This window comes from Rhipicephalus microplus, chromosome 5 (assembly GCF_043290135.1).
Source record: "Rhipicephalus microplus isolate Deutch F79 chromosome 5, USDA_Rmic, whole genome shotgun sequence".
Classification (NCBI taxonomy): domain Eukaryota; kingdom Metazoa; phylum Arthropoda; class Arachnida; order Ixodida; family Ixodidae; genus Rhipicephalus; species Rhipicephalus microplus.
Genome location: NC_134704.1, coordinates 128,115,162 through 128,141,138, shown reverse-complemented (window position 1 = coordinate 128,141,138; position 25,977 = coordinate 128,115,162). Strand labels below are relative to the sequence as shown.

The 25,977-nt window shown below is 43.8% G+C and overlaps 1 protein-coding gene across 1 annotated transcript in view; it reads left to right on the top strand.

Moving 5' to 3' along the window:
- Positions 1-25,977, top strand: part of Rme-8 (receptor mediated endocytosis 8) — a 176,552-nt gene that overhangs the window by 11,644 nt on the left and 138,931 nt on the right. Inside the window, exons 4-11 of the mRNA XM_037425074.2 lie at positions 2,053-2,253; positions 5,845-5,984; positions 9,655-9,718; positions 11,059-11,154; positions 14,712-14,803; positions 19,493-19,671; positions 20,674-20,756; positions 20,933-21,090. Of these exons, the coding sequence (XP_037280971.2) occupies positions 2,053-2,253; positions 5,845-5,984; positions 9,655-9,718; positions 11,059-11,154; positions 14,712-14,803; positions 19,493-19,671; positions 20,674-20,756; positions 20,933-21,090 (1,013 nt within the window). The remainder of the gene's footprint in view (positions 1-2,052; positions 2,254-5,844; positions 5,985-9,654; positions 9,719-11,058; positions 11,155-14,711; positions 14,804-19,492; positions 19,672-20,673; positions 20,757-20,932; positions 21,091-25,977) is intronic.

Genomic DNA, 25,977 nt, shown 5'->3' with positions numbered 1-25,977 from the left:
TGGTAGCAATCTTGTTAATGCCAGGCGCGTAGTAGTCTTCGATATGTCTGACAACTTCCCTGTAGTTAAGATCGCTGACCTTGTGGGGATAATATCACTCCATGTGAAGTCGTTTGCACCTCATGGCGCACACGCGTTCTGCGGATGAATCACATTTAGGCTTAACAACTATCGAGCAATAGTGGGGGCAGGGTTCACCATCTTCATCAGTATAGATAGCACGGTAGCGTGACAAGTGATACCTCGCGGCGAGGCTGGGTGGTGGCACGAGACTTGAGTGGCTATATGGAGTGGGGGGCAGGCACGAACGGTCGTCTTCTGCGGTGGATCAATGGGGACGGCACCGCAGGTCGTCTCCTGTGGGCCCTTCATGGTGAGTCGAGCAATGGCAATGCCAGCTTCGTGTTACCTTGTGTTTGTTTTTATGTTTGAATAAGTGTATTGGAATATTGTACAAGGTTGTTTTAGCTTGTTGATCACTAGTATTCTATTTCTATTTCATTTGACTGCTGATGTCGTCGATGTAAAAGTAATTGAAGAAATGTATGTGATGTTTGGTTTGGCTCGACCGCGTCTGCTGTGTCCGCTGTCTCTGAGAGTTTGCTCTCGTTTTGAGACCCCACAACTTTTACCCATGGGCTTTGTCTTCAGAAATGCAAACCTGAGTTGCATCAGTGCTAAGTTAGGCAGGCAGCACCGGGGTAGCTTGTGTGTGTGTGGAGGGGGTAGGTGGGAAGGGCTGATGTGCTTGAGGACGGTGACCGTTTTACACCCCCCTCCCCCCTGCCGATGCCGACGCCTTTTCTTAGATACAGTAGTTGAGCATTGGAACACGAAAATTTAGGGCCAAGTAATGCACATACTTTAATTTCCAGTGACTAGCTCGTGTCATATCGACATAATTTTTAATGAAACACTTACATCAAGGCCGACATTACCTTTAGGAGCCAGATTTGCAGCAGCGTGACATGGTTATTTTGTTCAGTTGCTGTTATCAGTTGTAATTCAAAAAAAAAAAAAAACCAACAGACAACTCATTTCAATCTTTCAGTGCAGTACCTCTCCCAGGCCACTCATGCCATGTCCCTTTAGACAAGAGTTGTCACATAACCAGCGAAAAAAAAAAAAAACCCAGAAAAGTGAGCACTTATATGAGCTGTGCTCACTTTCTTGTTAGTGTAATCAATTTTGTGTTTGCCACGACTCGCCGATGATGCATTATTCACTGCACCAACCAGCCATCGTAGCCAGAGCATGCTGCTGCTATGCCCAAGGTTGTTGGTTGACCGCCCAGCTGCAGTGTTGGCTAGTTTTTGAGCTGCGTAGAATGTACGAAAATTCATTTGACAGGTATTGGGAAACTACATTAGTGAGATTCTTCGCTTCATTTCTTGCTGACGTGCGTTTGCAGTGTTCTAGTTGTACTTACTTTGGCTGCTTTGGGCAAACGTGGTTTCTTCAGTTAGTGGCCTGTGTGTTGAAAGGAGGTTGCCGAGACTCTCAAGCTGGGGTTGGCCCCTACTGGAAACAGTGTAGTGCAACTCAACCTGGTTCTTCCTAGTGGTTCGTGCGGTAAAGTAGAGTAGAGTGATGTACCCAAACCTGGATATAGCGAACTGTATGGAAATGCATGATGGGTTTCTTATACATGAGAAGGCACAATAAAACAAGTCTGCCTACAACAGTGCATCACTGCAAGCTTCATGAGCACTTAATTTTCTAGGCGGACTGTGCAAGTAGTGTTGCAAGCCAGTATTGTATGTGACTCTGTTCGGATTGTGCTCCGTCATGCCTGCTCTCATGCCCCCCCCCCCCCCCCCAAAAGCTTGTGAATGGTGGTTTTACTATGCGTGCTGCAGGCCTTCAGTAGTTCGTCGAATTTGACATGTTTCTGTTGAATCAAGGTTGGATTGGTGAATTTATTTTGCATGAATATTGCGGAAATGAAATTTTAGGATTGTATCGAAGTACAAGTCTCTGTGCAAGGGTTTATTGTGATTGTGACTTTGCTGAAATTATTCTTTCGCGTTGTATTCTGGTCTGTGCTCGCAGTCTTACCGGGCACGCAAGGTGCACTGGTCCGACAACGAGGAAACCGTGGAGCTGGAATTGGGATGCCAGGGTTTTGTACAGAAAGATCCTGCTCGGAAAGGTCGTGTTCTTGGGACATACCCGTACCGGGACCTGCGGGGTATGGCTGCCTTGTCCGATGTACCGGGAGGACTGGTGCTTGCTACTGGACACGAACGCCTGGTAAGCATCACATTCAAGCCATGCTGCAACGAAATCCTTTACGGCGTAAAAATAGATATAGTTGAGTTTGTATGATGTGGTATCTTAGTGCAAATCAGTGTATAGTACACATTGTAAGCCAGCCCAGCAAGGTTGTGTGTATTTGTATCAGCCGCAAGAGTAGAAGTTGGAGTGGGACCGCCTGGTGCAAGGCTTGCATGACGTCACGGCACGAACTCTTGGAATCTTGCTGTGGCGTGCATATACATAACACCTGCTCTTTTGGAACGCCGTTTCGCTGCCAGCGTTCACTTTTTGCTTGTCTCACACTTAAAATAAATGCCAGAAGCAGCATCGATGATTTTTCTGGTAATGCGATGAAAAACTAAACTTTTCTTTTAAAAATGTGAGGTTAAAAAATGTGAGGTGACCACGGTTAATTGCCTCGCAATTGTGTCGCGCTTCTGTAATGTATAAGACAGCATACTACCGTTTCAAGTTGCGTTGTTGATGGGAGATTCCTTTAAAAAGATGGGATTGTTTTGCCTCCACAGTTGGTATGTGTATCGGACACATCTAAGTAACTGTTGGCAGCATTTTTTTTTTTTTGCTGTGGGCGCATGCTTGAGTTAGTATCGATTGTCACAAAGTATCTCGAATGCTACCGCACTTGTTGAATATACTACCGCACTTGTTGTGTTAGATTTTCTTGTGTGTAATTGCTCATATTTCATCACGTTATTTATCTTCATGTTTTTGGGAATAATTTCGGCACTCTGTTTCAATAGAAAAACAAGTTGAGGTTAGTTGCAAAAACTGCTACTGATATCAGATAGTGTCTGCATGCAACATCCTAGCAACTGTGTTGTCACGCTTGTAAGTACCAGTTTAGATAGCCACCTGATGAATAAATTTTTCCCACGGTTGATTACTCTAGAACAGCATCAATCTGTATACGAACATGACTTGCGAGACCAATCGTTGCTTCACTGTGGCAAAGAACGTTTAATTATCACATAGGCCACGAAGCGGCGTGCGCCATCAAAACAGTTCATTTCGACCCTCTGGCGTTTGTTTTGCAAACAATTGCTATCAGCAGTGCTCCTACGTGAAGTGAACATTACCGTTTATGACGTAATGATAAGTCGAGTCAGCTGTTCGTGTGAATCAGGGTATGCGACTATGCAATCCTGACGACTGTTGAGAAGAGATCAGTACATGAGATCCGAGTATACAGACTTCTCAGAATTTTGGAAACCATTCTGTGGTTTGCAGCACTACTTTTTTTTCTCGCTGTTATAAGTGATTGTGTCTGACAGATTCATTTAAAGTCTCCTGCGTCCCAAAGCAAAATTTTGTCTAATGAGATGCATTAATTGCAGAGGCAGATATAACTTGCAGGTTTAAACGCTATCAATGCTGTGAGCAAACTGAAAATGTCCTAATTTCATTTGCAATACTTTGACACAAATGTTTAATGACGTAGTCTATGCCAATTGCAATGAAGTCAGACCCATTTAGAACGAATATTTTCTTAGCATTGATTTCGAGTACGTGCATGGTGAAAACAACTGATGTCTCCCTGTCCTGTACCTTCATCTTTAAAGTGGATACATACTTTCTGCAGCTTAACTTTTAACAGCAGTAATACCTTTATTTTTTACCTTTAGTATTCTAGTACTCACAATGAGAAATCACCACCGCATCGCTGAATAGCAGGTACACGGCGGGCTCTGTAAGGAGCAACCATCAGCATGCGTCAATGGCGAAGCAGGCGAGTCCGCGCTGTGGCATCACTTCGCCGGGACTGCAGCGACGCCAGTGTTTGCTCTTGGGGCTAATAAGGAAAAGCTCACTGTTTCTGTGCTCAACATCGCCTGGCTTTACTCTGGGCCACTGACACCAGTAGCAGCAGAGCGAAAGTAGCAGGAGCCACAGTATTCTAGGCACTATAGCCACATGAGCAACAGTGGCCATTGAACAATTTTCTTCAATAGCAGAGGCCATGATTCTGCTTGCTTGGTTCAACTAGGCCCTGCTAGATGACACCACCTATCTAGCCTAACCAGCCAACAATTGAACTTTTGAACCAACTGTGCCATTTCACATGGTTACTTGTTGGAGGTCAGTGCTTGTGTTGTATCTACTCCTTCTTAGTCTTTGTTCTTTTGTGCTTTTTTGCCTTTACCAACTATGAGCAGCTCTTTGTTAATGCTGGCGATGATGATGCTAATTTCTTAATGTCAGTGTCTTTGTTGATGCTATGGCTGCTACTGCTGCTGATGATAATGCTTTGCCTCGCATATGCTGTTGACATTATTGGGCAATCACACTCTTCGTCTCTTGAGACTTAAAGGGCCACTCACCAGGCCCCATACCAAATTTTAGTTAGACCCTGGAAGTTGTTGGGTGTCCGATGAGGAACATTTTGTCACAAAATTTTTTAAATCCGTTCATTAGGACCTAAGAAAACTTTTTTTTTTTTTTTAAGCAGCACGAAACGAGGATGAGAGGAGTTGCCCTTGCCATGCCTCTGCATAGCCTTTGCAAACCAAATCTCTTTCCTACCCTCTCCAGCATCTGACCAAGACGTCACGTGTGCATGATGTGCCTGCGCAAGCCCAACCCCCGTGCATGCGGGCGCTTTTTTTTGTTTTTGACCAGCGTTGCTTTGAGGTCTACTGCCTGTTTCTGCGAGATTGTTTGTTAATGCTGGCTTAGAGGCGGTAGAATAGATGAGCACATTGAGTGTGCGAACACGTAGGAGCATTCCACGGCTGTCATCATCTCAATGCGATCACCGCGGAACTGTGGGGACACGAATGGATGCAAAACGCCGGCACATTAGCCCCGCATCTCGCTGCGATTCACGTGGGAAAAAATGCTCACATTCCCTTATTGCGTTATTTATTTAGAGACTTGTTAATCTCTTCAAGCACAAATACATAAACTACGCATGTCGTGTTAAATCATTTTCGCCATGTCACGTGCCACTATTGGCAACGTCAGAGCATAGTCGTCTACGTAGAGGACCAACGTCACTGCATTGCCGTGTACACAGGGCCATTCATACATAGCGCGTCATGTTCTCGTTCTCTGGGCGGGCGCCCGCAAAAGGAAGAGGGAGAAGTGTTCATTTTGAAATTTGACCCATTTCCGCGGCGCGTAGTGTTGCAAATTTTGGCAGACGTGATCATAAACGCCTCATCTACGCATTGCGCTTGTCAGCTCAAAATTGTCAAACCTGGTGAGTGGCCCTTTAAAGTTTTCGTTTCAATAAACATTTTTATTTTCATGATAAAAGCTTCGAGAGTTGTTGGAAGACAGCACACACAAAGTGCCAAGCCGTGAGAGCTCGCCCTGTTTTTGCTGCTTACACCTGGGATATAGCGTGTGCTGATTGGCCAGCCTGAAACAAACTTTCCTGTGCACTACTTGGTGGTGTTTTTAAAGATCTGTAATACTTCAGCTGTCTGCTGTCCAGGCAGCATCGTCTCTGGTAGCAGCATAGTGGTTTTGTTCTAGCAAATGTCTGGGTTATATGCTTCAATTAACGTATCAGAGAAAGCCAGTTCTTACTGCATTCTTGATTTTTGTTCTTGAATATGGCAGCACACATTTATTGTCGAGAAGCGGGAGGAGCTTATGAAGCGGGCTGTGGACTGGGCCAGTCATCATGTGGGGGTCCAGCTGTCATTCCGCGAGCCAATGACACGGTCGGCAGTGAGAGAGGCCCGCCTTGGTCGGTACAGGTACGTGTCATCTCTCTGAATTGAAACTTATTGTTTCTCGACATTAAGTTGAGGCAACTAATTTTACAAAACTCTGTAATGCAATTTTTAGTGCAGTAAGTTCACCAGCCTAGGTGCAAGATAATGCCCCATAAAATTTTGAGCCATATACTGGTTTATGTTTGCAAGCTGATGAAAAACATAAAAAATAAAGTTATTTGTTTGTAATCGTGTTTTTTTTTTTGAAGGCAAGGCTAGTTTACAAGAGCGAGCTGTGTCAATTGAAGTGCTGAATGGGCATCCTTCAATTTTTTATAACCTTGTTATTCACTGTTCTTGCTGCTGTTGTTGCCAATTAGATACTCATGTTTACATTTCGTAGGAAGTCTCATTTCAGTTTATACTACGGGATCTCCTTGTGTATGTCTTTGTCGTATGTTGGGCTGTGAAATAATCCAACTTGATTTGATTTAACTTGATTTAAACATTACACTTTGCTTGACTGGTCATGATCACAAGCTTGTGATTATGATTGTTGTAGATGCCACAGGGCAACAACAAAAACATTGTGCAAAAGTTCGTGTTCTAAAACCAAGTTTTCAATGGACTGCGATCTATCTTGATGGGCTTACAAATTGTCATGTGCTGATTTTTGTCATCATCATTCTGGGCCTGTGGTAGTCCATCACAGGACGAATGCCTCTCCCAATGATCTTCACTTTACCCTATCCTGTGGGAGTTGCATTCATTTTATCCCTGCGAACTGCCAAATTTCGTCTGCCTTCCCAACTGTATCTTCCATTCCTTGGTAACTAATCTGTTGCTCTTGGTGGATTCTGGACTTTAAACCACACATATCAATCAATCAATCAATCAATCAATCAGTTAATCAATCAATCAATTGAATCAATTGATCGATTGATTGATCCATCAATCACTAAATCAATCAATCTGTTGCTCGTCCTGCCCACCGATTGTCTGTTCTGTGGATTAGCTGACCAGCCCAGGTCAATTTTTTTTCACTTGATGTCAGCAAGGATATGTGCAACTCCTGCCTGTTAGCTTACCCATACTGCCATCCTGTGATCTCTCAATTTTATTCCACAATGTTATTGCACAGTGCGTCATCCTCAACTTTTGCTTTGTTTAGTTAATCCATGTTTCAGCACCGTATGTCATAACTGGCAGCATGCAGTGGTTGTATACATTTTGCTTTAATGATAGTGGCAGATTTCCTTACATTATTTGGGAGGGCCTGCTGTATGTGCTCTAGTGCATTCGCATTCCTCAACGAATTAATTTTTTTGTAATTAGATTCTCCTATGAGTCCTAGCTATACATATTCTTGTATACATAACAATCTATGGTTTTCAGTCTTGAATTCTCTGTTTTGCCAAGCCATTCCACATTATCTTTGTTTTTGCTATATTCATTTGAGTGCTACTTTGATACTTTTTTAGTTTAATTCTTCAATTATCTTTAGCAATTCATTGCTACCATTAAGCACAATGTCGTCTGCATATCGTAGGCTGTTAAGCCATTCTCCGTTAACCTTGATTCCCATTTCCTCCCAGTCTAGCTGTTTCAGCACTTCTTCCAAACATGCGGTGAACATGAAGTTTATAGTATTTCCCTGTCTTACTCCTTTGTCGATCACGATTTTACCGCTTTCTTTGTGCAGAAATAAGTGTGCTCAGATTTGGGTTCAGGTTAAAGAACCCCAGGTGGTCAAAATTTCCGGAGCCCTCCACTACGGCATCTCTCATAATCATATGGTGGTTTTGGGACGTTAAACCCCACATATCAATCAATTGTGCAGAATTAAGGTGTGTGGTGACCCCACCGCTACTAACTGCAGCGGACGATCACCGCGGGTTCACGCTTAGCGAGCCACAGGGCCGCTACTTCGTTTACTTGTGTATAGAGCACCGCTCCGCGCGCACTCAACTAATAAGGCGTTCAGCGCGGCGCGGCAAATAGACAGTGTTCTAATGCAAAAGTACACAACACTTTATTGCCTCTGGCGGCACCCCGAGCAACAGTACAACACCCGCTCCCGGGACGCGGGTAGCAAAGGCACCCGCACGCGGACGTGCACAAAAAGGGGAAAACCGCGAGCACATCGCAGCTGGCGATGGCGAGCTTTGACACGCTGGTCGGGAAAAATCCCTCGCGGCTATGCTGCGCACTCTCACGATGGCCAATGGACCTGGTCGCGAGTGTTAGGGCAAACCTCGTACGCCTAGGCCTACGTCAAGTGCGGCTCGTTGTGGTACGACCACTTCAAGCACTAGACACCGCTCTGGGCTTAGCGTACGCTACCGAAGCCAGCACTCAAGTAAACACGCCTGCCGAGGTGTCCAAGGCCACCCCAGGCAGGCTACAGTCCGCGAGTCCCAAAGGGGACGCGGAGGAAGGAAAACACGTGCTTGCCCGGCGCCGACCACGGAGAAGAGAGCGCTCCCTCGGCGCGCGCATACCGGGTGCCGCGCCCGCACGTGGCGCGATCTATCGCCACGTGTCGTTATCAGAGCAGGAAAAGCAAAAGGGTGTGGTCGTGTGGCGGAGTACCCGCGAAATGGTCGCAGGCGCGCTTCAGATCCCCATAGGTGGCAGTGTAGTCTTTGTAGATGTCAGCTAAAGTAGTGACATAGGATTTAGGTACTGCTTGTCTATTTAATGCTTTTAAGGCTTCAGATATCTCTACTGAGTCGAATGCCTTTTTGTAGTCTATGAAGGCTAAGTATAGGAATTAGTTGTATTCAGCAGCTTTTGCTTATTAAATAACCTCATTTATTGCATGAATTTGATCCATAATAGAGTAGCCTTTCCTGAACCCAGCTTGTTCTTTGCATTGGTCGAAATCAAGTGTTTCTCATATCGTATTTGAGAATGCTTCATCGAAAGTGAGCTGATGGATACTTAGTTCCTTGAGTCCTTTCTCATGTATCTTTATATTGTTGGGATTTTTTCAGCTCACTCAAACCGTTGCAGTCTTGAGGTACAAGTAAATTCTCTTTCGTCCTTAATTAAGTCTACTGTTATTCCGTAAATGCCAGCTATTTTTTCAGGTGGCATAATTCGTAAGGCCTTTCTAATCTTGTCGGTGGTTGCATGTGGAACTTCTGTAACTTTCTTGTCACTACTTCCACTCCAGGTCGCATGATTTATTTTTAAACTATACATACAGTACTCTAACCCCCGTATTCAGAAATGCTGCTTGACTTGAATTTGACTTGCCATCCACTTCAATGCAGCACAAATAGTTGCGAACGTGCTGTCTTTAGGCGGTGCCAAGGCAGCACAAACGCACAGATGCATTTCAAATGCACAGCATTTAAGGAAATTTCAAGTCGAGTTCGAGTCAAGAAGTGTTTCTCAATACGGGGGTAAGAATAATTTACTAGTCTATGTACTATATTATTACAGAGCTTCTTTAATTGTGCAACCTATGCGCACCCACTTTTGGCAAAATCTGTAAACCTTCTTCTTCTTCAAAAAAAAAGTATGATCGCAGGTTGCATTGCATTGTTTTTGCCACGCGCAACTGTTTAACAGCTGCTTTCATTTATGTGGTGCTAGTTGCATTATGGTCACAGTAAAGTCACCAGTGCAGGTTCTGTATTAAGGAGGGTGTTCAACTTATTAGTATTGTGTCTTGCTCTGCATTTTTTTTTCTTTTTTATTGCAGTACTGATGAGGCGCTAACATCCCTCTGTGAGTTTGTGGTGCACAAGATTTCTCCGCGTCACGAGGTAAGTTGTTCTTCTTGTTCAAGTGCATTTGTATCGCACGCACCTCTACTAGCATTTGTTGTCAAGAAAGAAAAGAAAAAAAAAACTGTCATTGCTGTGAGTGAATCGGTTTTTTAAATCCTGGCAGCAAGACTTCAAAACGGCAATCCTTGCCTCTTTGAATACTTCCTTTGGTATTTACCTATAGCATATTTTGAATGATTCCTACTTCCTTTACAATGATGAAGTGGGTGATAAATTGTAGCAAAAAAAAAAAAAAGCTAGTTGTAGCTGTATGTTCACCTACTTGTAGTGCAAACTGTCCTGAAGATGTCCGATTTTATGCTTTATTGTATTGTCAATCCTTTATTTTATTTTATTTTATCCTTTATTCTACTGTGTATTATTGTATTGCAAAGTTTAAAGTGAAATTTGCTTCACAATGGAAGAAAAAAAAAGTAATGATGTGCTTCTCGGGTGCACGTTAAAGAAACCCAGGTGGTTGAAATTTCCGGAGCCCTCCACTACAGCGTCTCTCATAATCATATGGTGGTTTTGGGACGTTAAACCCTACATATCAATCAATCAATGGTGTGCTTCTCACTATGGCTTGCCTTCAGTGCCTGGCTTTCCTGAAGTAAGGATGGCATGTCTGCTGTTCTTTAAAATGTTACATCAATGGTCTTCGGCCCCAATTATAGTCAGCGTGTGCGATCATGACTGTGTAAACATATGGAGCAGCCTTTGCATATCCCTCCCCCCTACATGATCAGGGAGGGTGGCCACTCCTCTCCTGCACACACCTATGCTTCATTGTAGACAAAACATAAACCAAATTGCCCCAGTTGCAGGTAACACAGTACCGCACTGGAGCTAAAACAATCTTGCAACCCTTCATATGTGTGAATTGTGTCGATCAAGCAGCCACACATTAGAATAAATTTAAGCATGCGCTCAGAATATTCACATTCTTGCTAAGTTTGTAGTTTAACAAATGCCAGAGAATTGGGCAGTGCAGATTTTCTTTGCTTGGAGCAGAAGTGATATTTAGAATGGAAGTATTTACCTGTTAGGCACAGGCTGAATAAGCCAAAAGGCAACCGTGCACAAACATTCGGTGAGGATTTCGGTGTAGGCTGCGTATCATGAATAGGCCCCTTGAGCAAAGTGGCGCATCCGAGACCTGGTGATGCCTGTGGCCTACTTGCAGAAGCCATGAGAAAATGCTGAAGGTGCAATAACACATGTATGTTTGGTCACGGTTAACAATAACTTAGCCTAAATCTCCATGTTTCTGTCTGGTTTCATAATTTTTTTTATCTGCACGGCTCCCACGCATTTATGTGATCTTTTTGTTGCAGGATCCTGTGAGACGCCTGCTGTGCCTCACAGAGAGCTGCTTGCTGGAAAGGGACCCTTCAACCTACACGGTGGTGACGTTGAGGCCGCTAGCCGATGTGAGTCTGTTACAGTGATTCACACATGCAGGATCAGTCCTGTGTACATGTGTAAGGAAATGCTAACTCGTGTAGATGGTGCATATTTGTGAGCCAGTAAAACTGAAGAGGCCGTCAAACTTTTTTCCGAAAATTTTCAACTACATCTACATTAAGAATCCTGGCTGTTTATCCAATAATGCTATACCCTGACTCGTTACATCGTCAGAGTTCATTGAATAGTTATAAAAGCACAATTTCGATTCCCTGCACACGTTCCCTACAACTGTACAGCTGACTTCATTTGAAGTCAGCCATTTTGTTTTTGTCACAGACAAAATATGGTAACATGGCAATGTTTACAAAGCCATAGTTGAATGAAGTTTGTTGCATCATAACATTTCAATTGCAGCACCGTGAAGACATTGTTCCTACTTTGATAAGTTGTGTGTTTCTCTCTGATTACATAAATAGTTTGCATAGGAAGAACTAAGCCACGCAATGTACATGGTAAAACACAACCTAATCAAAAACAGCAAGAAAAACTCGGTGGACGCTGCACTGGGCGAGTAAATGCAACACATGACGGAGCATGGATGTAAACTTGAAAGCGGAACCAAGCGGATCGCTCGCTGTACTTCCACAGTATACACAGCCTAGAGTGCAAAAATTGCTGTGTTATTTTTTTCTTTTCTAGGTTCCTATAAATACAATAAAACCTCGTTCATTTGAAATCGCTGTGGTCGCGAGAAATCTTCGAATTAAGCGGGTTTTTGTATTAACAGAACATTCATGAAGTGGGATGCATGGAGCTTAGAACTGTTCAAAGTAATCGGTGCTCATTGTTTGCTGTGCCGGCTAGCTTGCGGCTCCAAGGGTGATGTTTTTCAGCAATACTTGGTCTTAATTTTGCTGCAAACACGGGGAAACTGTGGGCCTCATTGCTGCCACTGAAAAAAAGAAAAAAAGACCTGCTGTCGTTATCAACTAAACTGTGCACCTGCGGAAAACAAGACATTTTCACTGCAACACAGTAGTGACACGCGGGAAGCATGTTGCCTGCACCTCGCTGCGTCACCATGTCATGATGCGACCAATCGCAAATTCTTTCTGGTATAATTAGTAATTTAATAATGACCAGTATGACAAAACTCGGGATGTGTTCTGGCTGGAAAAATGATCCTTCAAATTTTCAAACTTAGTTTTCGAAGTATGTGTTGCTGGCACGAACTCCGCTAGCAATGCAAAGGTGCGAATTGCTGAAGCAACTGGCAATCGGAGGTTCGCGTACATTGCGAATTCCTCCAAACTGTCCTTTAATAATTTCTTTACGATTCCAGAAACAAATGTGTGAACCATGACCCGCTGACGTTCCTAGAAACATGCAATATGCTGCCCGCGCGTCACTTCTGTATTGCAGTGAAGCACGTTCAGTTTTTCGCAGGCACACGTCTTGGTTGACCACGTGACCGTTTTCTTCTTTTTCTTTTTGCGCTGGAAATAGCGAGGCTTGGGTGCTTCAGCTACCACTCATTAGTATCGCTACGTTCCGTTGCCTTGTGGCTATTAAGAGCCGTCGTTTCGGCTGATTTGTGGCGAAATCGGGATCTGAAGCTTGCACATTGCACCCAAAGTTTTCGAATTAACCGGACTGGTGCCGGCCGCCGCTTCAGATTACTTACGCGGCCGCCGCTTCAAACGAGACCGCAAAAATTCTTCAAATTAAGCGGGATTTCAAAATAGCCGAGTTCAAATTAACGAGGTTTTACTGTACATCACTTTGGAGCAAAATAAAGCAAACGCTGTGCTTATGACTTCTTTTATTGTGATGTTTCACTGACGTCACATGTTAGCGCCAATGGCGGCTGCTAGGACCACATGGTCGTCTAGGAGCCTGAGAAAACTGCGATTTGAAACGGGCCTCATTAATTATAGACTGGACATTGCTTCATAATGTTTTGGCAGTGCTGTTATGATGAAATCCATTTTGTTTGAACATGTTCTAACCCCTGTAACTTCCTTTAATAGAGCACATATTCGCAAAATATTTGTGGCAGCATGTTCACAAAGCAAAAATTGCGCTTATTTTAATTTATAACAATGTTTGGATCTTGGGGGCTGTTTACTGGCCCTTCAATGGGAGTCACTGCGAGCATTTGTTTGTGTATACAGGTACTAGTCATGGAAAACACTTCATTTGCACAAAAAAACAAACATGCCAGCAGGCTGTACAAACCATAATTTTGCATGAGATTCATCGTTTTCATTGATTTTATGCAGTACATGAGAAATATAAATGAATAAATTTCCACACATGCCATGAGAATGTTGAGAACCCAAGATGGGACATAAGTGACCTGGAGCCTTCATTCCAGCAAGTATAAAACTTTATGAAAGACTAAATATAAGTGATTACAGTGGAACTTCGATTATACATCCCCCGGTTTTGTGACAACCTGCATTTTACGACGAATCGGTTTGGTCCCGGCGAAATCCCCATAGAAACAATCTATTAAAAACCTTTGTTATGCGACGCAGTTTTACGCCGACACCGCATCTCACGACGAATTTCAAATCCCGTCGAAAAGAAAAACCACCATTACTCAAATCACATATCGACCAAATATTCACGAGTGCAAAATATGAACTTGCGTACCCCAAGAAGGACTACAGGAAAAGTAACTTCATTGAATGGAAAATTTATTCCCCCGGAAGTTCATGCACTTCTACATACGCCTCAGTAGCGTGCATACGTATTCGGGGTCATTACTTAGTCAAGCTCTATCCACATAGAGTTGGTTTAGCTGACCAAAAGGCTGATATTTTGACATTTTCGGTGTGTGGAAACATTTCCTGGTCGACATACGGCTGATCTTTTTCGTCTGTCACACCCACAGTAACTGGTTTGCGCATGCAAAAGGGCACATCGCAGATGCTTTCGCCGTGGAAAATTACTTTCCCTTGACTTCATTCATAACAACAGCTAAACACCACTATTTGCACTTCACGAGGCAACAAATTATACGCACACAGCTCAGACGTGCATGAATGCATCGTATATAAACTCATTGTATGTCATCATTACGCGATATCGATGACAGTGCGTCTTGCTCTTCTGGTGGGAGGCTCACGGCAACACGGTTTTGGTTTCGTTTTCGCGCACAAGCAATTTTCGAACTTTATTCATCGGTAGAAAGATGCTCGTTGGATTTAATTGTTTGCAAGGCTTAGAATAAAGATTCGCTCGGACCTCCTTCAACTAATTATTGCTGCTATTAGCTACCACTGACAACAATTTAATCTACCCTCATTGCAGAAGGAGAAGGTCGTGCCGTGGGCCTATTCAGGCAGTCTGTCCCCATATTTCTGGCAAGGCTGAGTGTCGTGGTCTATAAATTTAGTTTTTCGATTATACGATGGCCGGGTTATACGACGATTTTGCGTAGTCCCCTAAAAATTGTATAATCGGGGTTCCTCTGTATTTTCTGTTTTTTTTTTTTTTTTTGCATTGTCATTCTTAACAACGGCACACACTAAGACTGAAGTTTGAAACCCTTGCATGGTGATTTTGGTTGCAGGTGTGTCGTATCGTCCGGTCGAGAGAACAGGTGCAACAGTTTTCCATCGAGTATGCTCAGGGAGATGCTCGCCACTACAGTTCCAGTGATCGGTGAGTGTCTTGTTGGGAGTACGCTGTAAGCCAAGCCAAACTTATGTTAAAGAGCTTGGAGACCAGCGAGGAGTAGAATAGTGTAGTAGAATAGTAGGCCGGTACATATGCATATCGATGAGTACTACTGTATTTACTCGATTCTACCGCGCCCTCGATTGTAACGCGCACCCAATTTTCCCCGCGAAAAAAAAAAAAAAACAAGGTAAGACATCGATTGCAACGCGCACCCATTTTTCTCGCTGGCCCGCACGATCACACCACTCGAAAGAACGGCTCCTTTCTGGAGCGTTTTCCATTTAAATATGAGGTACGGGCAAAGCTTGTGCCCATCTGACGTGTAACAGAGCATTGCCGTCACTGTAGTTTTACCGTGGACTGATGTCAGCACGCGAACTTGCTTCGCCCCCTTCTTCTCGGCGGTTGTGGTGCCAGGCATGTTGAAGAGGCGTCTGATCGGCATTCCCGATTTGCCCAAGCAGGTAGCCGTTGTTGCGCCGCAAGTTTAGGACGAACCTCTGAAAACTGTGAGGCTTTGCATCGGACTCCTCCGGAAACTTTTCACACTTGCCCGTTCGCCTTGGGAGAGAAAAGCCTTTTCTCTTCATAAAGTTAGTTAGCCAGCACATGCTCGCTTTAAACTGGCTCCGCATCAGCCCTTTTTCTAAGGCAAACTGCATAACCCGCCCTTGGAGCAGTTCTGTCGTCACGGGCCGCTGTGCCGCTCGCTGGTCAAGCGCATACTCGCAGAGCAACTCTTCAATTTGCGGAAACCGACCCTGCTGTGGTCCACTGAAGCCTTTGCGTGAAGCTTTGCTGTCGACAATCTTCTGCTTTTGTTTCCGCCAGTCCTGCACGCACGTTTCGGGAACTCCAAACGACCGCGATGCGGCCCGATTTTCGTCCGTTTCTGCACACGCGATGACTTATCTTTTAAAAGCGGCATCATGGTGCACTCGAGTTTTTGGAGTCGGCCCTTCCATGCCGTCGATGCTAATGCACTACTAATGACGAACTCATCAGCACACGTACGAAGTGCCGCATATGGGAAACACATAGGCATAAATGGCCGACGCGCCATGCCGACGCGCGGGCGGCACGTAGGGGGCGGCGATTTTGGGAATGCCGATGGCAATAAAATGACCATATTCATTTTTTTTTTCGTACTCTATTCTAACCCGCATGCGATTTATGAACTAGTTAAACCGGAAAAAAGGTGCGCGATAGATTCGAGTAATTAGGGTAAATGAGGAGCAAATCGGGTGTCGTATATTGGCACGCATTCTGGAACATGCATTTTTCCATGGGAATGTGAGGGCAGTGGGGACTGTTGACGTGGGTGCAACAAACCAGTTCAGAAACTGAATGTACACCTACAGGGCCGCTATGACGTATTTTCAACTGCAAACTGTAACCTTCGAGGTTTCATAGTGCTGTTGCTTAGGCGTCGATTGATGATCCTAGTAATCAGATGATTTTGATGGCTAGCAAGTTGTCACCTGTTGGGAAAAGTTACCATTGGTGCAAAACATGGCCATAGTCATGCGCTGCTTGGAGTCCATACAGTGAAATCTTGGTAGAACGAACCTCATATTAACGAACTTTTCAGACTAAAGAATTAAAAAAAAAATCTCACGTCGACTGTTAATAGTTTCAATGTAAAATCATTTCACTACTACGTCCTTTAGTATACTGAACTTTTCAGAATAACGAGCCCTAATTTAGTTCCGCATTATATTTACAACACCTGAGTGCAGTGAACTCATGTTCTGAAATCCGTAGCGACCACCGGAGCTGTACGCAAGCAGACAACACCGCGAACGGACGCCTTGCTTCTCGTAACGCACGCGACAGGGCAGAGGGCGGAAAAAAACAAAACGAAAGGATGACCGTTTCTTTTTGTTGAAATGCCCGCGCTGCAGGTTTACAAGCGCCGAGGCGAGGTGTCCGGGCAACTTGGGAGGGCAAGGTCAGCGAGGCAGTGTGTGAGTTGCGGAGACAGCAAGGGAGCAGAAAACGAAACGCGAGCAATTTTCTTTTTTAGCTCTTTCTTTTCTTGGGAAGAGGCGATGACAGCCATACGCTTTGGGTTTTAGCTAAACGAGAAAGTGGATCGCACCACCGAATCGCACCCCAGGAATGTGGATGAGCTGGAGGCCTTTGCGCTGCAAAGTTTCTGCTGCAAAGTTTGTGCTGCACACCTAAAAAAAAAAAGAAATCACAGACTTTTTAAAATAAATGTGCATTTTTTTTAGTCCTCACTTGTGCATTTGTTTTTTCTTGTGAAAAGCGAGTTCAAGGACCCACCATTTTAAAGGTAATTCATTTTGGTCGGAGAAAAATAAGTATTTATGGTTAATTTTTGGGCTTTCACTATAACGACCTCTCAAAATAACGAATGAATTACTACGGCCGCCTGAAGTTTGTTATACCGAAATTTTTCTGTTTTGCAAACTTAATTTGCATGAAAAAATGAACTTTCTAATAAATTGAGTTCTATGGAGCATGAACCATGCTATTTAGATTGAAGTATTCAAAAATTCAAATGAATGAGTTTCAAAGTACTAATCATCTTTTACTGTATAATAGTGTCTGTAAATATATTTAAAGCAGCACTGACACCAAATTTGCTGATGTCAAGATTTTTAGTCAACGAGTAGATATAGACCCCGTAACAGCGATTCGTGACCTAAAACGCAACTGAGGGATGAATAACTACCACATTTACTCGCGTAATCAACGCACTTTTTTTCTTAAAAAAATCGGAGCAAAGTAGGGGGGTGCGTTTATTACGAAGGGTAAATTTTATGAAAACTTTTTCGGGAGAAATAAAAAATGGGGTGATGCAAAAAAAAAAAAAAAAGTTCTGTCGCGCAGCTTTTCGCAATTTACATACGCGTACATACAGTGTTTGGGAACAGTTTCTTGGTTGCACTTTACTCATCTTCGGCGGTTGATGGCGCTATCTTCTGCAAGCTGTCCCAAGGCCGCCCGCGCACGCCATAAAAACACTTTGCGGCTACCTTTTCTCGCAATCGTTTAAATGCAACAGTGGTATCTGCTTGTGATATCGAGGGGCACCCAAAAGCGTGCACTCACGCGGGAAGGGGGAATGATAAGACCTGGATGGGCTGTGCACAGATAGGAAGAAAAGCAATAGGCATGCGGCGCTGGGTGAAGGAGGAGGGGGGAAGTGAGCCAGCAGAAGTGGTTGAGGGGGGGGGGGGTAATAAGAAGTGGAACACAGCCAACTGATGAGGAGGCGCCAGGTGTCAGCGGGACTGCAGCGGATGAATGTAGGGGATGCGTTTATTAAATATAGAAAGAACAGCAATACAGCACTGCACGCGGCAACGGGGAAAGGGGAGGGGAGCGAGCCGGGCTGGTTGAGGGGGGGTTGGCACAGTAATCAAAAACGGAAGAGATCTAGTGGGTGAGGAGGCGCCAGGTGTGGGTTAGCGGGACTGCAGTGAATGTATGTATAGGGTGCATTTAGTACGCGAGAAAAAAAAAAAACATTCAAATTTTGATGGCTGAAGTTGGGGGTGCATTTATTATGCAAGTGCGTTCATCACGCGAGTAAATGCGGTATCACTTTTATTGAGAACCTCCATTTCGAAGAACAATTACCATGCTCCTTTTCTCTATCTGACTAATCCTCCTTTCACGTGCAGTTATGCAAAGTCCCCGATCGGCGACTTGACGTAGCACGCAGCTCGTTGACTGGCCCAAATCAGTCAGGATCACGGGCTACGTTTTCCCCTCCCTGTGAGGGAGGAGGGTGGTGAGGCTGCGTGAAAGTTTGAAACTAGCTGAAACCAATGTTCTAACCCCAGTAACCTTCTTTATAAAGCACATATTCGCAAAATTCTTGCGGGAGCATGTTCACAAAGCAAATGTGCACATATTTTTCTTTTATAATGATTTTTGGACCTCGGGGTTGTTTCTGGCCCTTTAAGGACCTTCCCGTCCTCCCGAGCCATCACAGGGTCTCTGAGCGACACAGGCCGATTCCCATGAAAAAGGTGGGTGGTGGGCACCCCTGACTCCCCCCCCCCCTTGCTGGACCAGAATGACCCTTCCTAGACTGGACGGCGCGACTATCAAAAGCCAAATTGAGTGTTAGATGCAGTTACTGTAATCGAACCATTTTTATAACATATCTTGATCTACTAGGTGGTCATCAGTCATACTATGCAGAATATTTCGTATTCAACCTTTCTTTAACGCTTTTTATTTTAGTATTCTGTCTGTGTTCATTTTTCTTCTTCTGTGAAAGCTGCATTGAAATTGCAACCACTGTTCGACTGGTTTCTGAGAATAGTACATAGCAAAATAAAATTACATGACTACCATGTTCGTTTTTTGTTTACTTCAAAGTATGGTGTTTATAAACACATACACTCAAACCTTGTTATAACGAAACTGGATATAAGGAAGTGGTGGTTATAACGAAGTAAATGAAATCTTGCACTAGATACAGTGTTAGGAATAAACCTTTATAACAAATTTTTGCATATAGTAAACCTATTTACATGTAAGATGCAACTTTGTTGTAATGAGGTCTGACTGTACATATAGAAAAACAAACTGGTCATCATGGCGGTGTCTGTCCCCACCCACCTCCTTGGGATTTTTCTGGATTTACGGCACTGGCTGTGCAAAAGTAAATGTGTTTGTCCAATTCAGGGATGCACTGCTGGCCACGTTGCTGGACGGCGTGCGCGCTTCGGGCAATGGCGACGTGCTGGTATCTGGCCAGGCGGGCCAGTGGGGGCGAGGCCGACGAGTGGGGCCCCTGGGGTGCCCGCCCGATGAGGACGTCGAGGCCACCTACTTGCGCATGCTCCACACGCCGCCACCTATCGGTGCGTGTTTACAGGCTGTCATTTCTTGTTCGCTCTTAGTGCTTATGCATGGCCGTTTAGTTTTTGGTTCATTGCTTTTAAGAGGATGTTTCTCTCATCCGCTCATAGTGATGGCCCATTTTCCATGACATTAAACTGTTGGGTGTGAGGCTACAGGTTGATTCTCGTAGGAGAGGCTGCGTTTTGATAGAGGAAAGAAAAGAAGAAAAAATGCTTATGCATTTGTATTTAGGTGCGCATTACAAAATGTCTGGTGTAAGCATTGATCTAATATCTACCACCTTGGTGTGCTTCATAATCGCAACGTGGTTTTGGCACATAAAACCTCAGCAGTTGTGACAAGTTGCCGATGACATTAGCCAACACTAGCCACGTTGAATGGCATTAGCCAACACCAGTTAACATTAACGGTCTTAGTGTTACTGCTGGTTTGGAGCGTGCTAGTAAATTTGGTAGGCCGGGGGAGGCTGGCAGTGCGTAAGTAAAAACATTAGGCCAGCATGCCTGTCATTAGTTGGCACTTTTTTGAAATCTAAATCTTGAGAAGGGACGCACACTAAAATGTGCTCCCGTACGCAATATAAGTTACTTGTGGCAATCGTACAATATATTTTCTTGTTGCCACAACTGTTCAGTCCATAGATGAAATTCTTTGCGGCACCTCTGTTATCATCGTACCAGTTTGGTGTGTTGCACTATATTTAGGACCAGCTTACTCGTTTAATTACAGATGGAAAAATAGGGGGCCACCTTATTTTTCATGCAAAGTAGCTCCAGAATATTTACGCATCAAAATTTGATTGGCGCATCGCTGCAAAGAAGTGCCACTGTTTACATTTTCACTGTGGGTTGCGCCGCCATGTGCAGTAGCGGGTTGCATGGGCACTTTTGGTTAGATGTTATTTATGCCCATGGCAGAGAAAGCTGTTGGGGACCATTGGCCAATGCCACGACGCAGGAATACCTCGTTTTATGAGCAAGGCTTATTTTCCTTGTCCTTAGGTAACTGGAGCTATTCGGAGATTCTACTTCGCTTCAACAGCAACGTGCCTTACAGTGGGCTCCTGAACACAGCTACCAAAGAGGCAAGTGTTCAGGCTTTTCTCGGTGTCAGCCAATGGTGCGGTGCGTGGTGTCACTATCGCAGTTGGAGTGCATTTGGATAAGCCAAATGTATCATAATGTTGATGGGAACGTGCTCTGCTATTAAGACTCTCGGTCTGCATCGTTAAATGGAAGGTGTTGCCCCTGCGGCACGCAGGGCTTTTTTGCAGAGAACAAGGAGCGGCAGGTGCAGAACGCCTTGGCGTCTGTCTTGGACCAGGAGGTTCCCTTGGAGATGATTGAAGCCCAGCTCCATGCCTTGAGGCGTCTCTTTGCCTCCAAGCCTGGCTTCGCCGCCTTTAACCAAATTTCCAGGTCAGTGGTAGTCCTCTCAAACGCTGGTAATGAGCAGAAAGTCATTGTGGGCACGGCATTGATTGAGAAAACTCGTTCAGGCATTGATTGGGAGAACTCGTCCTTCTTTGTTGAATCCAACTTGCACGTGAACTATCTACGCAACATCATGCGTTATCGTAACTTGCAGCAAGTTGTCAAACAACCGACACGTATTCACGATACGTCAGCAACGATTCTCGATCTTATTTTTGTAAGTCGATCAATTGAAAATTTTTTTGTCTCTTTTGTACCTGGCATTTCGGACCATAAACTCGTGTATTTCACGTGCTTATTGAAACCGTCTGATGTCGTTAAAAATAACAAAATCACAATTAAAGATTATTCTAGAGCCAATGATGAAAGTGTTTTAGATTATCTTGAAATATGTCTTGACAGTTTCCAAGGCCATGATATTACTGCACTTTGGAACCACTTTAAAGAAATTATCAATCATTGCCTCAACAATTTCATCCTGAGCAAACTTAAATGTACATATAAAGCTACTCCCTGGATGACAAGAGATATCTTGCAACTTAAAAGAAGAGTTAAGCGCTTAAGACGGCGTTGTGCTCCATGTGAAGCTTTTCAACAAATGCAAGATAACTTAAATCTAAAAGTGAGCCATGCTAAGCGTTGGTACTTCCAGCATACGCTACAAGAGTTTATTCGCTCTGCGCCACGAAAATTGTGGGGCTTTCTAAGAAGAAAGAGCCAGGAAATTAGCCACATTGTGCACGAGGGAATCATCATTAACGAAAGGCCCAACATTGCACAATATTTTAATGAATACTTCCACAGTGTTTTTTCGAGTTTTGATGCTGCTACACTTCATAACCGTAGACCATACTTCCCTGCTCCCGATGTTGTATCAATGCCAGTTGTCGTTTCTATGCTGCTTAGCCTTAAAACTAAATCTTCCATAGGTCCAGATGGTATACTTAATGTTTTTCTGAAACGATATGCAGAAGCGTTAGCACCTTTCATAGCTCGTATATTTCAAATGTCCCTGTCTTCAGTTACACTGCCTAATGATTGGCTTTTGGCACGTGTTGTACCCGTACTAAAGAAAGGTGACCCCACACTAGTAACAAATTATCGCCCTATATCACTAAGCTCGTCATGTTGCAAACTACTTGAACATTTCATAGCTAAGGAAATTAATAAGTGTTTAGAGGATAACTGCATACTGTCGTCCTGTCAACATGGCTTTCGCAAAGGTTTCTCTACTATGGCACGGTGAACAACAGTTGTTCATGATTTTGCTAGTGTTCTTGATGGGTCAGGCCAGGTTGATGTAATATTTCTAGATTTCAAGAAAGCATTCAATCTTGTATTACATAGCAAGCTTATTACTAAACTAGAATCAATTAATCTTCCTGCTTATTTAGTTAATTGGGTGGCTGTCTATCTGACCAACCGCGGTCAGGTCGTTTCTATTAATGGCCACTCATCTGAGAAGCTACCAGTCTCATCTGGTGTGCCTCAGGGCAGTGTCCTTGGCCCCTTATTATTCTTGATATTCATTAATGACATAACCAACGAAATTCATTCCCCTATTCAAATTAGATTATTTGCGGATGATTGTGTACTTTATAATAAGATTAAAAGCCATGAAGATCAGCTATCGCTCAACAATAATCTGCAAAGTATTCTTTCTTAGTGTGATCGGTCGAGCATGCAGTTAAATTTCAGTAAAACAGTGTATATGTCAATGACTAGAAAGAAATCTAAAAAACTTTCTTTTGGATACAAGCTGAGTTCCGAAATGCTTGCAGAAGTGAAGGAGTACAAGTACCTGGGATTCACAATAACTAATAACCTTAAATGGAATACAGTCGCCGACCGATTTTTCGGACCTGGCGGGGACCGAAAAAAAGTACGAAAAATCGAACAGTCCGAAAAATTCGTTTTCGCCAAAAATCTGAAGTTTATTGCATCAGGCAGGTTTAAAAAAGTCCTTGATGCTGCCTTGCCTCAAACTACGCTTGGAGGCAATTTGGTTTGCCCGTATTTGCGCCAAGGTGACATCGTCGCCGTAAACGCTCGACAAAATTGTCACCGCGTTGGCGATCTCCGCCGCCGACGGCTGCGGGCGGTCGTCGTTGACGTCATCCGAGCCGCTCTCCGGCTCCGGGACAACCTGGCGAAGAATTTCGTCGTCAGTGGCCTCCGCGCACGCTTTTTAACACCACCTGGCTCCCGCGATGGCACAGATGGCGGAGCCATGGCACCGAGAACACAAAATTCGATGCCGCAGATAGCCGCTGCGAAGCACACAACGTCACGACGCACGGCGCTACGCGACACAACACGTGCAGAATGGCGACTGAAAAAAGCTGCAACGACAATAAAAGAATCCTTTCGCCTCCTCCCCGTGCGATGTGATGACGATAGTGCTGACCGAAGACGAAAAAACGGCATTCATCACCGCGTCTTTTAAAAAGCAAACATGGCCTCCGAAACTTAAAATATGGCATGCGCATTCCAATCTCGGAGGCAGGAAAGGCATCTGAAGACCAAGCTTAGTCAAGCCGACGGAAAATCCAACATGGCGGCGTTCACAATGGCTTGGGGCACTCCTTCCTCCGTAGCTTGGGGCGTGGCACAAAACGAGCGATTTAGTCCGAAAAATCGAACTTTCAGGGGCAAATTCGCCCGAAAAATCGGTCGAAACAATGCATTAGCTCTATGGGATCCCTGACGGTGCATTTATGAAGTCCGGAATATCCAACAAGTCCGAATTTTTGGAGTCCGGAAAATCGGTCGGCGACTGTTATGCACATTACCAACAGATGCAACTCTTCGTTCAGAAAACTTCGTTTTTTTCAGACATAAACTACAGGATGCACCCTCTAGTACAAGGTTAATGGCTCATACATCACTAATTCGGCCTAAACTCGAATACGCCAGCATTGTCTGGGATCCGTATACAAAAATTAATATCGATAGACTGGAAATGATTCAGCGTAAAGCTGTCAGGTTCATTTATTCTAAATATCGTAATAGTGACTCTCCCTCTAGTTTAATGATGCAGAATAGCATTCAAACACTACTCCTGTGCAGAAAAATACAGACTAAAATTCCTGTTTGCACTGAAAAACAAACTCTTTGCCATAAACCGAAGTCCTTATTTGTGGTTGCTTACTGCTCGAACAACACGGCATCGTCATGCTGACTTTCCTACACCCTATCGGACATGCACTAATCTTTTCAAATATTCCTTCTTCCCAAGAACTATCACTGACTGGAACAACCTACCATTTCCCCCTTACATAACGATGATTTCTTAGAACATGTTACTGTTTGAACTTCTGACCATGATGTACCAATTTTTATAGCTTCATTATATGTTATCCTCCACATAACGACGATTTCTTAGAACATGTTACTGTTTGAACTTCTGACCATGATGTACCAATTTTTATAGCTTCATTATATGTTATCCTTCTGTTCCTTAATCCTTAGTTTAAAAAGCCAATGTCACTTGCCTTATCTCATGCCTCTTTGTGTATATGTGTTGACGTGCTTTTACCACATGGTCTTATTTCAGTGTGTGAAAACTTTTTGTTTTGTGTTTCTACTTTTGTTGCTTCACCTTGACGTACCACTTTTAAAGAAATTATGTAGTTTGTGCCTTATTTTTTGCTGCAGTTTCTTTTGTACACATGCCAGTGTTATTTTTTTGCTGAGTATGCGATTTCTCTGCCTTTGTTTGCTTTGTTTGTGTCCTTTTGCCCTTCCTGCTTGGGCCCCTGTTTGGGCCTGCAGTGTTTTGTAAAGAAATAAAAAAAAAACTGTTTCCTTGTTTGGCAGGGCCTAATTTTATGCATTTGCATGTGCTTCTGACGTATTTTAATAAGAGGTCTGAAGGATAGCATGCTCATTTTTGTTGCAACCACTTCCTTCTCTTGCTGTGTTTCTTAGAGATTGAAGATAACTGTTGTTGTGGTCCTTGATGTTATGAAACCTTGGACATAACTTACCGTCTTTTTCTTTAGTAAATGTTCATAAATGCCGTGTATTTTTCACCTCATTATGTGATAGTGTTTGTCTTCCTGTAACCAAGCAAACTAAAATTCAATCACGGCAGTGAAACAAGCACGGACACACAAAAGAAGGTAGTTTGCCCTGCCGCGTTGGTCCAGTGGCTAAGGTACTCGGCTGCTGACCCACAGGTCGGGGGATCAAATCCCAGCTGCGGCGGCTGCATTTCTGATGGAGGCGGAAATGTTGTAGGCCCATGTACTCAGATTTGGGTGCACTTTAAGGAACCCCAGGTGGTCGAAATTTCCGGAGCCCTCTACTACGGCGTCTCTCATAATTATATGGTGGTTTTGGGACGTTAAACCCCACAAATTAATCAAAGAAGGTAGTTAGTGATAGGCTGTGAGCCTTGCGATGAAGAACGCTTACTTTGCACTGTGGGCAAACGTGAACTCTACCATTCCGTTGCACAGTGAAATGAAAGTACTGGTAAAAGCGTCATTCATGTAGTAGATGTTATAAGGGTTCTCTGTTTCTCACTTGAGGGGAGATGCGATTTGAAAAAGTTTCATGAATCTCTAGACTAGGCCAGTGAAATTTTTTGCTGCATATGTAACATTTTATGCTTATTTCAAATATGTAATTAGTTTTGTAGTAAGTTGCACAGTTTTCGCTATGTGCCATGACAATGTGCAAAATATTGTTAGTTTTGGGCAAACTTTTTATGCTATCACATTCTGATACATTCGAGCCCACATATAACGACCTCACTTAAAACGAACTTTCGCTTAAAACGAACAATATTCGCGTGACCATAAAAATATACATTGGTTCAATGGCGCAAAATCACACTTATAACGAGCGTCTCCGAGCGCCGGTGAT